Here is a 15,504-nt window from a genome sequence, read left to right as displayed (position 1 = left end):
TATCGTGCAGGGGACAATAACTGCATTCTGAAAAGTCTGTCCTGCTATATGGCTCTGAGTGCTGGAGAGTAACAAAACAGGATATGAGAAAGGTTGACATCTTCCACAATAGCTGCTTACGTAGGATCTGCAACATCTTTTGGCCAAATAGAATCTCGAATGAGGAACTTTATAAGAAGACAGGCAGCTTGCATATGTCCCTTGAGATAAGGAGACAGAGGTTAAGATGGCTCGGCCATGTATTGAGGATGCCCAATGAAAGGTTACCCAAAGTTGCCTTGAGATGGACCCCAGTTGGGAAGAGAAAGAGGGGTAGACCAAAGAACACCTGGCGAAGAACAGTGATGATGGAGCTGAAGGAGATGGGTCTTTCCTGGGACGAAGCACAGGCCAAAGCACGAGACAGGATTCAGTGGCAGTGTATGATTGCGGACTTATGCCCCAACCGGGACGAAGAGGATAAGTAAGTAAGTAAGAAAACATGCAGGGTACATGTCCCATGTGTCCCCCCCTTTAGTTATGCCCCTGCTTCCATTCATATTTCAATCATACTTCTGAAGTATAAACAAAAACAGACAATATAAGTATAAAATAAAACAGACAATTCTGAGTCTAAGGTTGATGTGTGTTGTTTACAGATTTATTACCTTTGAAAAATAAAAGCAGATCCAGTCAGTTTGTTGTAGGTGTGCTATGTATCTTTATACAATGGCATGCAAATTTCTCAATTCTGATTAGCTGAAACAGTCAAGTTAGACGTTGTTATTTATCATAACACACGCTCGTGATCCCAGAACCCGCCCACAACCGAATTACAATCACTCCGCCGTTCGTGGTTTTAGGAATGAAACCAAGATGGCGGACAATAATCTTTATGAATGGATACTGATAGCGTCATAATGACTCATTCAAAAACTATTGTCACGTGGAATGTGTTAGTTGCTTACACAATGTTGGATTATGTAATTGGTTGGTCATGACTCATTGTTAAACAAAATATAAATCGCGCGAAGTGTGTTGTTAGATGCCATTCATCAAAAGGACACTCTCATTTCACTGTTAATAAAATGTTCAATCAATCAATCAATCAATCCAATAACACACGCTCACTTCACTGTTAGACGGCATGCTTTGAAGCCTTGTTGTTTCGAACTGGTTATGCTTTGGCCCTCTTTCAAAGTCGGTTATGCTTAGAGTTTATCTTTAGAGCAGGACGATAGACCACCAGCCCTGATTCCAAACTCTAAGCATAACCGACTTCGAAAGAGGGCCAAAGCATAACCAGTTCGAAACAAGGCGGACATTAATAAAATGTTCAATCAATCAATCAATCATTCCAATAACACACGGCTGTGCCTCGGGTCTAACAACCACCCCTAGGCATGCTCTAATTCTCATAACACACTCCTGCGCGTGGTATAATCCTTAATTGACCTGCATGGGATGTTTGAGTGGTTACCATGGTTATCTGCTGCCTTGCTGAAAGAAAGATTCTAGACATTCTTTAAGAAGTTGACAGTCAAACTACACCTCAAGCGAGAAATTGTTCCTATAATCATAATTTGGGAGTACCATTACTCTATAGTTTGTGTATACTTAAGAAGTATGATATTTAGACTTGGTCACCAAAATGAATGGATGTGAATGACACCTGAGAGGAATGGTGGTGTTGACAGAAGACGGCAGGGACATCAGTGGTCACTAGTCAAGTCAAGTCAAGTCAAGAGTTTTAATTGTCACGGCATACAGGTATACAATGAAATGCGGGTGGTCTTGCCCGCAACGATGTGCAATACAGTGGTACATATAATAGAATCAAAAGAAGGAAACAACATTGTGCAGTAACAGGTAGCAGGTAACATGGAGTGACATCTCGGTATCTGTACATAGTTATTTACAGAGCATGTGGGACATGCTAGTTAGCTTTGGTAGTGCAATACACTGTTCCTGTTATTCTAATTTAAAGTGTCCTTTCCTTTGGCCATAAGTGTGCGTGTGTGCGACATGAGTGTGTGCCCGCTCATGTTAAAGTGTTAAGTGGCTGCTCGTGTGTGAGCGTGCACAGTTTACTAGTAGATGACTTTAGATAAGAGGTAAGACTTCTGAAAGTTCTACTGAACCATGCAGGGACTCTGGTGCAGTGTTTATCTTAACTTAATCTTTGTTCTGGTGTTACAAAGCAGGTCTGAAGATGCTTTGATGGTTGTGAGTCTAAACACACCCTTTCCTTTGTCTTGTGTCTTGTGTGTGTGTGTGTGTGTGTGTGTGTGTGTGTGTGTGTGTGTGTGTGTGTGTGTGTGTGTGTGTGTGTGTGTGTGTGTGTGTGTGTGTGTGTGTGTGTGTGTGTGTGTGTGTGTGTGTCTGTGTGTGTCTGTGTGTGTGTGTGTGTCTGTGTGTGTGTGATGTCTGTGTGTTTCCATCCTCTCAGGAAATTCCCATGAATTTTGTTGATCCCAAGGAGCTGGACATTCCAAGCCACGGGACCAAGAACAGATACAAGACCATCCTGCCTAGTGAGTACTATGTGTATAATGTTGCATAATGTTACTGATTAATCCGCCTGTATATTTTACCCAACAGAGTTGCACTTCCGCGTTCGGTTTGCGCGATCTGATTGGCCACTGACGTTTTTTTCAGCCCCAATCTCGTTACTCCTAACAAACTGGTTAAGCTTGGCGACTCTTTCGAAGTCGCTCTCTTTCGAAGTTGGTTAAGGTTAAGGTTAGGGTTAGGGTTAGGGTTAGGGTAACAGCCTGCTGGCGCGATTGTTAGGAGTAACGCGATTGGCGCTGGAAAAAACGTCAGTGGCCAATCAGATGGTGCAAACCGAACGCGGAAGTGCAACTCCGTTGGGTAAAATATACACGTGATTAGTCCCCGTGGAGACGATCTAGGATGATCCACTAATAAGTCAAATAATAATGTTTTTGTTACTCAATGTGTTGTTTTGCACACAGCAACATGGAGAACAAGTGACCTAGGGTATCGTTTACATTCCATACCCAACGCGACCTTTGACCATCTGAGGGTTCATCTAAACATGCTGCCAAATGTTACAGCTGTTGCACTTTAAGACGCAGAGCATATTCAAAAGCTTTTAATTAGGGATGTTCGATATTGGCTTTTTTACCGATATACCGATATTGTCCAACTCTTAATTTCCGATACCGATATCAACCGATACCGATATATGAGGGGTCCCCCCCCCCCCCCCAAAAACGGGATAATTTCAGGTAAAAAACATTACATATCTCTTGTCGTGGAATTAACACAACATTATGCATACTTTTGACAATAAATAAAATCAGAATTTGTTCTTACTTGCTTGCCTGGGTAAATTAAGTTTAAATAAATGTAAAAAATTAAAGAAAATTTAAATAAAGCAATTTTTTTTAACCAATACCGATCATTTCCGATATTACATTTTAATGCCAATATCGGCCGATAATATCTGACATCCCTACTTTTAATGCATGAGTAAAAAATGACCTGTGCTAATGAATTAGGCTTAACTCATCTATTCATCATCACACATGGTCATTGATCCACAAGAGTCTCAGCTTCTCCAGTCATACATGCAATTTATGTGTAAACTATGGATGAGTCGGTCGCAGTCAGGGCTGTACCGAATGTAATTTATAAAAAGAATTATTATATCCTCAAACACAAATCCTCAATTTTAATAAAGTGATTAATCTGATTAAATGTGTCTTTTATTTTTTATTAAATCAACTTTCTTTAATGAATATAACTCGTCAGTTTCGTCACCATAAATAATCCAATAAGGGCACGGTTGGTACGAAAGTGATGGTGACGTCTTGATGGAGCGCCGAGTACCAAGCGGATGCAGATAGGCTACATCATTTATGATAAATGTTTTATTAACATTTTTATGATGAGTCATACTATAATAGTATAATACTATAATATTAGTGTAGCCTAATCTTTATCTGCAACTGTGAAGAAAAACCCCATTGGTTTAAACAGAATGAATAGACACATACAATATATATATACATTTTCTTTTTTTTGTATAATTTTTTTTAAATTCGAATGTTGATTTAGAATTCGAATGTCAACATTATGAACGAAGCTTCGAAGCTTCGAACTATTCTGTACACAGCCCTAGTCGCAGTCAACCAGCACCTGTTAATGGGTCGGGCCTTTAAGCTCAGCTGGTTAGTGCGGCCACCTGTGGATCCTCCTATGATTCCCAGGTTCAAATCCACTTGGTTACTGCCCTGTGAATCCGTATCCAGGTTTACGTAGCAATGGGGGTGGGATCTCCATGCCTTAACCCCAGGAAAGTGCAAGCGTGGACAAAAGGACGCACGTCTTGGCGAGGAGGGTGACTAAACTACTGATGAGTCGGTCACAGTCAACCATCACCTGCTAACGGGTCTGGCCTGTGGATCCTGTAGTTCCAGGTTAAAATTCACCCAATTACATAATGCAATTCTAAGACTGTTAACACAATGGGGACGAACAACGGAGATCTCTGTGTTTAAATTCCACCTGTTGTGGACAGAAGCATGGATAAATCCGTGGCAAGTTGTTATTGCTTTTATTCCATTTTAATAACCTATTCAAGGTCGCCGAGCGGCACTGCAGATTTACCCTACTCTTTGAATTCGACAAAGTGCAATACCGGCCAGATCCTCTTAGGGGCGCTATCGCGATAATGCAGTGTTCCCTGTGGCCGAACGGTGGACTATTTTTTTTTTACTTTCAATGGAGTTTTATGTTAGCTCGAATCTAGATCTGCAGCCTGTAGCTTGGATTACGTTTTGCATCGCAGATTTCACCAAGCAATAAGGGGATTTATCATCAGCCAATGGACATATCGATCTACCAGATGGCGATCGATAACGGGGAAATGCTCAGGGGGATCCCACCGGACCAAGGTAAGATCTTTTTCACGTAAAGTACATCCCGATCGGGCCTTGTTTTGATGAGGCTAATGAGGCTAACGCGGTTATTGGTAATCAATAATCAGAAACGACGTCCCCCGCCCCCCCCCCCCCCCCTTTCATGCATACATGCGTGAGGATCGTGCCGATCATATGCAGTTTGAGTTTTAACTGGAGCGTATCTATAACCGAAATGCCATTGGATTTAACGTTATTAGCTATTAGCCCATTATCTCGGCTTCCAGGAAATATACTAGACCAAATCCGGTATAACGCTTTTATTCATGGCGCTATAAAATGAGAACGTATTGATGATTTTTTTTAAGCCATTTTGAAGGGACGGTTTATGGTCTCAATTCACAATGAGAATGGACAGATAGCAATACTATAAAGTATAGATTTAGCTCTACAAACAGCCCCACGTCTGTTTACATTTCCCGGTCCTCTTGAGATTAATTAGACTCATCCCAGTGGCCGCAAAAGTGTTAAGGACTCCAGTATGCAGAAATAGTAATAATAATAATAATAATAATAATAATAATAATAATAATAATAATAATAATAATAATAATAATAATAATAATAATAATAATAATAGTAATAATAAATAATCAAATACACATTTTTGGAATAGCCGTAGTATAATGCAGTATACTGCATGCAAAGACCTGCATGGTTTTTGTCCCAAAACTGCATGGGATTAGCATAAGGTGGTTGAATAAAGGGGAGACTCGTGGGTTCCCATACAACCCATTTTCATTTAGATATATTGAGGTCAGGGGTCACAGGGCCCCTTTGAAGATGGCCATGGTAATGTTTCCCTCGTCAGAATTTTCCCTAACTTTGAAGCATTACTTACAGACGAGCTAGCATGACATGGTACCAATGGAATCCTGGAATGGAATGTATGCCACTCACGGCTTTTCTCGGGTTTACGCCCCGACCGTTGAATGCCACGTCACGAGTATTCTCGTTTAAAAAAAAAATAATTATTAGCGTTCTGAAATCATATTGCATCACGCGAGCCTACCGTTGGAGATCCAGGGACCGCTGGTGCTCAGATGTGAAAAAAGCGCCCCCTATCGTCTCCCAGATGGTAAATCACCCTTTTGGAATGGACTCAATGAAAGTGAATGGGAGAACGGATTTCTGACTCCACATTTTACTTTTCACTGATGCAGCCGGGGTCTACCAGAGTTCATTCTGGAGCCTCTGAGCCACGGCGAATATGGGTTATACTGTACACACGATGGATCAATACAATTATAGATTTTTTCGAATGGCGATCGGAAATTGGAATAAACCATTTGGATACCATCTGACCTCAGGTAAGGAATCTATGTTATCAGTGTTAGGATAATCAGACTCGTTTTCACGGATATATAAGCATTTATGTGATATGTGATATGGCTGTTTTGACTGTAAAAGCCATGAGGAAATAAGAGCAGCGATTATCAGCGCACGGCTATATTAGGCGATATTAACGTTAACATTGGCCGTGGATGGTGGCATTCAAGGGGGTAAAAAGGAAAACACGGCTGGCGCTCAAAGTGTTAACACAATCGGGACGGGCCACGTATATATCCGTGTTTCGAATCCATGCTTAAAGGACCGAAGGACGGATACATCCGTGGCAACTTGTTTTGGCTTTTATTCCATTTTAATAACCTATTCAAGGTCGCCGAGCTGCACTGCAGATTTACCCTACTCTTTGAATTCGAGAAAGTGCATTACCGGCCAGATCCTCTTAGGGGCGCTGTATCGATAATGCAGTGTTCCCTGTGGCAGAAGCTGTCTTTTTCTTTAGGGTCTCTAATGTAGTTTTCTACTCACCTGAAGCGAGCGCTATTGTCTGTTGCACGGAATACGTTTTGGATTGCGGATTTCACTATGCAATAAGGGGATTTATCATCAGCCAATGGACATATCGATCTACCAGATGGCGATCGATAACGGGGAAATGCTCGGGGGGATCCAACCGGCTCATGGTAAGATCTTTTTCACGTAAATTACATGCTGATCAGAGCTTGCTATGATACTCAACCAGCCGACCAGCGTATGTGGCTACTTAGATGAACATGGTTATTGGTAATCAATAATCAGAAACGACGTCCCCCGCCCCCCCCCCCCCCTTTCATGCATACATGATCATGATCAGGATCATACCGATCATATGCAGTTTGAGTTTTAACTGTAGCTTTTGTATAACGGAAATGCCATTGGATATAACATTAGTAGCTATTAGCCCATTATCTAGCCTTCCAGGAAATATACTAGCCCCAAATGCCGTATAACGCTTATATTCACGGCGCTATAAAATGAGAACGTATTGATGAAAAAATTATTTCTTTAATCCATTTTGAAGGGACGGTTTATGGTCTCAATTGACAATGAGAATGGACAGATAGCAATACTATAAAGTATAGATTTAGCTCTACAAACAGCCCCACGGACTGTGCAAGTCTGTTTACATATGCTGGTCGTCTAGAGTGATATTAGACGCATCCCAGTGGCCGTGAAAGTGTTAACCACCAAAACCTGCACAGACAACAACATATGACGTATATCATGCCAGTTAGGGTACCTTGTGTATACTGCACCTTGTGTATACTGCACCTTGTGTATACGGTTTACTCTTACGCATATGTTCACATTCAAATTTTGTATTGCCTATATTTATTGCAACATATATTATGACGGATAGGGCTTACAGACCCTCATCTGCACCTTTGTTTACACTGTTTATTTTTCTCATATTTTTATATTCAGAGTTTATTTTATTGCCTATATTCATGTCTTTCTTCTATTACCCTGCCCATACCTGTACCTCCCCTCCCCCTCCCCCATGCTGCTGTGACGCCCACATTTCACCAAGGGATCAATAAATATCTTATCTTATCTCTTATCTTAAAACATACGGGCCTGAAGCCTTTGCATTATAGGGGTAGCGATCCAAAAAAAAATTGTATGCAAAACATAAATAAAACAACATGAACATTATATTTATTGTCAAGTATTTCCATTCAGCAGAACATAATATATATATTTTTCCAGCTTTTGGTCTTCCCTTCTCTCTTTTATGCGAGTGCTCAACCTTTACACCCGTATGTACATACACACATACTGGTCCATGCAAACATTCCTATTAGACATGTACATGTATCTACATATCAAATCAAATCAAATCAAATTTATTTGTAAGGCCCGACAACACACGTTAATATCCCCATGGGCCGGACACGTCTTCTTTAAATAAGTCAAGAAGAAACATCACAATAGGTCAAGAACAAGACAACATAAAGACGAAATTGTTTTAAATAAATGCAACACTCCCAGACATACCCCACGCGAAGGTAAGGAAAAACTCACTAAAACCTAGCAATAGAAAAAAATGCACCACAGGCAATGTGGAGGAGAGAAACCTTAGAAGGGCTATTCAAGGGGGATCTTCCTTCTTAGATGTCGGTGATAGTAGTGTTGCAGTAAAACAGGCGAGCAATTGGTAAAGCATGCACTCACATGTGTGAGTAACTGCATGCGATAGCAACTGAACATTTTGAAAGATTAAAGATAGAGCTCATAGCGGATCTATTTGAGGCAAAGGGGCGGCGCAGAGAGGGTCACATCCTCCCGGTCATCATCACGGGACGTCCAACACTCCGGTCATCACTCCGAGACAGCCACTCACAGGGAGACGGGACAGGCGTTAGACAGTTTGTGTGATTGTGATGGGCGGACATAGCAATAAATACAAGTGGTAAGCATATATGTGAATAGAATAGATTATGTAGTAAGCATATTATGTGAATAGAATAGAAGTACTGCATGTATACACACACACACACACACACACACACACACACACCTGCATGAGTGTGCACCCCCCACCCACCATATACACATGTACATGCTCTCACACACAAACAACTAAAACATAAATCCATTATATAAATAAACAGAAGAAAATACATCAAAACAAAGGAAAAATAAATACATTAGAAAATGAATGTCTGATGTAAAAAAATACTTAGTTGAGGAATTAATTAAATATTGAGTAATAAAATACATAACATGCAACAATATTGAACAAAATTATTCAAGTTTCAAGTTTCTTTATTAGTTGTCATACAGAAGTACAGAATACTTTTATACAAAATGCTTCTTTCTGTTTCGCTCCAGAGACTGCTAGGCAAAAATAGATAATAAAATAAGTATAGCAAGTATAAAATAGAAGTCAAGTACGTAGACAAAAATGTTCAGTATATACATATATACAATGCTCTATGTAGAGTAGAAGTAACTGAGTTACCATACAATATACTATACAGTGCAAAGCAGAAGTGGGATGAGGTACAATTTAGGTACAATATAATTTACAGTAAGGTGTAATGAGGTATGGGTTGTAGTGCAAATTCTTTACAGATAAATATAAAGTGTGCTTAGGTGTACTAAAGTGGTTAAAGTGGGTGCTGCAGTGAGTTGTATGTTTAAAGTGAGTGTGTGCGTGTGGATGTGTGTGCTGTGAGTGCATTTGATGGTTGTTACATAGTGTTATTGTTCGTTGAGCATCCTGATGGCCTGGGGATAGAAGCTTCTTCTGAGTCTTTCTGTGCTTGCCATGAGACTCCTGTATCGCTTGCCTGACCGCAGCAGTTCAAAGAGGCAGTTGTTTGGGTGGCTCGAGTCTTTGATAATTCTCTTAGCCTTGCCCATGCACCGCTTGTTGTAAATGCCCTGGAGAGTGGGAAGCCCCCCTCCAATTGTGCGTTCGGCTGAGCGGGCCACTCTCTGTAGTCTGCTACGGTCTTGTGCGGTGCTATTCCCAAACCAGGAGGTGATATTGCCAGTCAGTATGCTCTCTATTGTGCATGAGTAGAAGTTATTAAGGATCTTCTGACTGACTTGGAACTTCCTTAGGCGTCTGAGGAAGTAGAGGCGTTGCCGTGCCTTCTTCACAACACTGTCAATGTGTGAGGTCCATGTCAAGTCCTCGGATATGTGGACTCCGAGGTACTTAAAACTGTTCACTCTCTCAACCGGTGCCCCGTCGATGCTGAGGGGGCTGTAGTCCCTGACCCCCGACCTCCTAAAGTCCACAATCATCTCCTTTGTTTAGCTGACGTTCAGGGAGAGGCTGTTCTCTTGACACCATCCCGCTAGAACCTTGACCTCCTCCAGGTAGGCCCTCTCGTCGTTTGTAGAGATCAGGCCCACCACTACTGTGTCGTCAGCAAATTTGATGATTGTGTTATTGAACAAAATAATTCACTTGATGTCACTTTTGACTAGGGTATCGTTTACATTCTATACCCAACGCGACCTTTGACCCATACTATGCATCTGAGGGTTCATCTCAACTCCTTAGTTTGTGTCAGAATGGGCTTTATAGTTGCTAAGTAACCATGTCTCCAGCCAATGCCTGCTCCCTGTTGGTGAACCAGTATGGGGGGGGCTAAAAGTCAGAGGGTAACAAGCTGAGGTCAAATATTTCTCGCACGCACACACACACACACACGCGCGCACGCACACACACACACACACACACACACACACACACACACACACACACACACACACACACACACACACACACACACACACACACACACACACACACACACACACACACACACACACACACACACACACACACACACACACACACACACACACACACACACACACACACACACACACACACACACACACACTTTAAACAATCCATTGTTCTCATTAGTACAGTCTGTTCTCAGTGTGTTTGTCTAACACTTAGCCTGATTATACCATTATATAACACGCACACACACATCACTAATTCCGGTCCTCATGTATAGCTTTGTAAATAGGTTTTTAGACATTTTTTATAATACAGATGAATGAAAAACATGAATGTGGCCACTTTTCTATTGATGATATATTCCTATATAGGTTTTTTACAACATACAGTATATGCCTCTATAGGTTTTATATAACATATTATTAATATATAAGTTTTATAGAACATATATTCCTATAGACTAGAGGGTGTATATTACTATATATATTCTATATGACATGTACCATATACTGTATTATTTTCCATGCCTCACACCACACATTTCATTTAGGTTCTGGAAAGATGACACTTCACAAAAAAGCATTTCATTTTAATCCAAAGATTATTATACATGATTTATAATAACACATACAATAGTCCTGCAAATATTTAAATAGGAATTAAAGCACACACACACATACACACTCTCTCAGAGTGGTTATCGTGGCTCTGTATACTTCCTGATTCAGACAGAGAGGGGCGGGGTTATCAATACAGTGGAGGGAGGGGGCGGGGGTGTTCCTTCCTTCCTTCCGGCCAATCAAGTGGTGGGAAGGTTCACCCGACACTGCAGTCAATCAAGGATTTCCTGTGTTCCAGTGTGTTGTTGTTCTCCGTTGTAGCGAGGAGGGTTTAAACTACTGTATGAGACCTCTAGTAAGAATACTGTAAGACTTATTATACCACACTACTATTAGTCATAGTGAGGAGGTTATAAACCAGGGGCGGATTTAGGATTATAGGAGATCCGGGGCTTAGCCCAGATAGGTGCCCGCCTTTTTTTCTTTTTTAATTTTTTAATTTTTAATTTAAAAAAAAAAAAAATTTTGCAGGCAAGGGGTGGTTTGGAGGGGGTGCAGGCACGACCCCCTCCACGGCAGATTTTTTTTGAATTTAATTAACCTGTACGTGCAATTTCCTGCAATATAGAGTTCAAGTTCAAGTTCTTTAATAGTTGTCATACAGAAGTACAGAATACTTTCATACAAAATGCTTCTTACTGTTACGCTCCAGAGACTGTGCTAGACAAGATAGTATCAAATAACATAATAACATAATATAGCATGAATTTAGAAGAAGAAAATGAGGTCACAGTGTTCGGTATAGACATATGTACAATGTTCTGAGTTACCATATAATATACAATACACAATACTATGCAGTGTACTAATGTACAGTACTATCTAGTGCAAAGCAGAAATGGGATGAGGTACAATTTTAGGTACAATTTACAGTAAGGTGTACGAGTTGTAGTGCAATCCTTCATCCATAAATATAAAGTGTGGGGAGTGGGTGCTACAGTGTGTTTGTTTAAAGTGGGTGTGTGCTATAAGTGTGTGGAGTGGGTGCTACAGTGTGTTTGTTTAAAGTGAGTGTGTGCGTGTGGATGTGTGTGCTATGTGCGTTTGGTGGTTGTTGTTGTGTAGTGTTCATTCATTGTTCGTTTAGCAGCCTGATGGCCTGGGGATAGAAGCTTCTTCTGAGTCTTTCTGTGCTCGCCTTGAGACTCCTGTATCGCTTGCCTGACCGCAGCAGTTCAAAGAGGCAGTTGTTCGGGTGACTGGAGTCTTTAATGATTCTCTTAGCCTTGCCCTTGCAACGCTTGTGGTAAATGTTCTGGAGGGTGGGGAGCCCCCCTCCAATTGTGCGTTCGGCTGAACGTGTCACTCTTTGTAGTCTGCTTTGGTCTTGTGCAGTGCTATTCCCAAACCAGGAGGTGATGTTGCCGGTCAAGATGCTCTCTATTGTACATGAGTAGAAGTTCTTAAGGATCTTCTGGCTGACTTGGAACTTCCTTAGGCGCCTGAGGAAGTAGAGGCGTTGTCGTGCCTTCTTCACAACACTGTTAATGTGTGTGGTCCATGTCAAGTCCTCGGATATGTAGGCTCCGAGGTACTTAAAGCTGTTGACTCTCTCAACCGGTGCCCCGTCGATGCTGAGGGGGCTGTAGTCCTTGACCCCCGACCTCCTGAAGTCCACAATCATCTCCTTTGTTTTGCTGACGTTCAGGGAGAGGCTGTTTTCCTGGCACCATCCCGCCAGGACCTTGACCTCTTCCAGGTAGGCCCTCTCGTCGTTGGCAGAGATCAGGCCCACCACCACTGTGTCGTCAGCAAATTTGACGATTGTATTGCTACTCCGCTGAGCCTTCAATCTTGACCTTCAATCTTGACCAATAAAGCTGCTCTTTTCACTATAAAACTCAGTTAACCATAACATAGTTATGGTTAGATTTATATATTGGGGGGGATATATCATATTTTTCATATGATCAAAAAGTGGTGGAGCAAGAGCATACCTTTGCTCCCCCAAGTTCAATAGTGGGAGAGCAGAGATGTTCCGAATGCTCTTATGGCCAGGCGTCTATGATTCACTGATACAAAGTAAAATAGTGCAGTGCAATAAAATAGTTAGTAAAATAGAATAAAATAATGCAATAGTGCATTGCAATAAAATAGTTATCATCGTATTTTTTCGGGAGGCCGGTAAGGAGTGCATTACAGTAGTCGAGTTGGCTTGAGATAAAGGCATGGATCTGGTTTTCAGTGTCCTTTTGATTTATAAATGGCCGTACTTTAGCTATGTTTCTAAGGTGGAAGAAGTACGTTTTTGTCAACTTGTTGATTGTGATTTAAAGCTTAGGTCTGAGTCTACCATGACACAAAGACTTAACTCACTCAAATACAGTTAGCAGCTGGATAGACCACAGATGGAAATTAGCTTCTGCTAAATCTGGTGCAAACATATTTTATGTAACAATGATGAATTGTCAAAAAGAAAATCATTTTTTTTATTTTTTTTTATTTTTTTTTAAATAGATTCGGGGCTTTTCAGAAAACATTCTGGGCTTGAGCCCAAGTAGCCACCCCCTAGCTCCGCCCCTGTTATAAACTACGAGACCTCTAGTAAGAATACTGTAAGACGTATTATACCACACTACTATATTAGTTGTTGTAACCTAGCAAGACTTTTTGTTTATGGCTGCACTCAGCAAAACAGCCATTTGTTATTAATAGAATTGTTGGTTAAACTGTGGTATAATAGCAATAATACACTCAAGGCCATGCTATTCTGTGATTTGCACTGGTTGATGATCTACGGAAGCCTACTCATCCCTCAGTATTTTTTCCCTTAATGCTTCCAACAACTGGAATGCCCTCCAACTGACTCTGAAGTTGGAGATTCTTTCTTCTCTTGGTGCATTTAAAAGTATGATCTCCGACCACTGTGTATTAACTTGTAACTGCCTCTTTCTTATTTGTTGTGCCTATATGTATGAATCTACTGTTAACTTTGTTTTGTAAGCTCATTGTCGCTGTAAATGAGGGTCTCATAAGTTGAAATAAAGGTTTGAAATTAAATGGAATTAAGTATAGCACAACACATATTAACAACACGTTAATATAGGTCTTTGAGGTCCCCATAACATATCTTTGAAGTTTTTTTGCTGAGAATTAGCAGAATTATGCATTCTAGCAGCCTCAATACCTCTTACAGTCCTGTTCTCAATGGGCTTTTTCTGTGCCTGTAACGAGCGAGCCACTTTCATCGTACAAATACGATAATTATCGTACATCTAGCAGTTGTGCGTGAGCCTGTACCATCAAACAACATTCAGATCCAACTTTCAGACGAGACTTTGAAGATCAATATGACTCATGATCCAGCAAGAGCATAGCAATCTTACCATTAGAAATGTTGTCAGAAACATCTTGTACACACGCAATTTATCAAGATATCTTCATACGCACGTTATTAACTATTAGCGAGTGTTACCGCAATTCTGAATGGCTCGTTTCAAGAGGGAGGGTTCTTGTCACAACTGAACTGCAGAAAAGGCACACAATGTACATATTTACCATGTTCTCAGTGTTGAGACAACCCCTCATTCTGTCAATACAATACAACACACAGGAAAAGGCCATTTTCACGATAGGTCCCCTTTAATGTCCCCCTTTCCTTTATGATGTTTTGTTGAATGTGTCACACAGGTCATACAGCTCAGACAGGTGGTATCCAATAGTGTAGCAGGTTAGATCTGGGCTTGTCAAACATTCATTTGATTTGATTTGATTAAAATTGACAATGCAAAAAAACAACAACAGTATGTTCAATTTCCAATTTACAGACATTTTAATGTATTTTCATACGGAACCCTCAGATCAGATCAGATCAATAGGAATCTAGTCAAGGACAGCAGACAAACAGACATTCTTTCATTCTGACGTTGCTCTGTTTTCCCGGGGACATCCTGGGACACCCGAGTGTGACAGCCGCTGAGCTGATGAGGTCATAGTGTTGTGGCAGTCGTTTTAGTGAGTCGTGAAACAGATGCTGATTTGCATATGAGAGACATGCCAGGTACAACACTTTCTATGGGTTGGGTTCAGAAAACACTTCCCTTCAAATCATCATCTGTTTTTATCAATTTAGCAAGTATTTTATTCCATCTTTCTTTCTGTTTCTATTCTATTCTGTCCATTCTGTGTCTTTTTCTTGTAAGTGAAAGTTAAATGTAGAATGAATTACAGTAATATAAATAATATACCTCTCTCTCTCTCTGTCTCTCTATCTCTCTGTCTATATGTATCTGTCTGTCTCTCTATCGCTCTGTCTATCTCTTTCTTTGTCTCTCTGTCAGATCCTCACTCCAGGGTGGTTTTAAAGAACAAAACATCCACCGACCCTCTGAGCTCCTACATCAACGCCAACTACATACGGGTGAGTCACACACACACACGCGCACACGCACACACACACACACACACACACACACAC

The 15,504-nt window shown here is 40.9% G+C and overlaps 1 protein-coding gene across 1 annotated transcript in view; it reads left to right on the top strand.

Moving 5' to 3' along the window:
* The window catches only part of LOC311242119 (receptor-type tyrosine-protein phosphatase R-like), a gene marked incomplete at both ends in the record, with an annotated part of 104,603 nt that overhangs the window by 76,747 nt on the left and 12,352 nt on the right, over window positions 1-15,504 (top strand). Inside the window, 2 exons of the mRNA XM_084331074.1 lie at window positions 2,429-2,513; window positions 15,368-15,447. Of these exons, the coding sequence (XP_084187200.1) occupies window positions 2,429-2,513; window positions 15,368-15,447 (165 nt within the window). The remainder of the gene's footprint in view (window positions 1-2,428; window positions 2,514-15,367; window positions 15,448-15,504) is intronic.

Source organism: Notolepis coatsorum (assembly GCF_963971535.1).
Source record: "Notolepis coatsorum genome assembly, chromosome: 15".
NCBI lineage: Eukaryota > Metazoa > Chordata > Actinopteri > Aulopiformes > Paralepididae > Notolepis > Notolepis coatsorum.
Note: the sequence above shows the minus strand (reverse complement) of the source record. Positions and strands in the feature narration are given on the sequence as shown.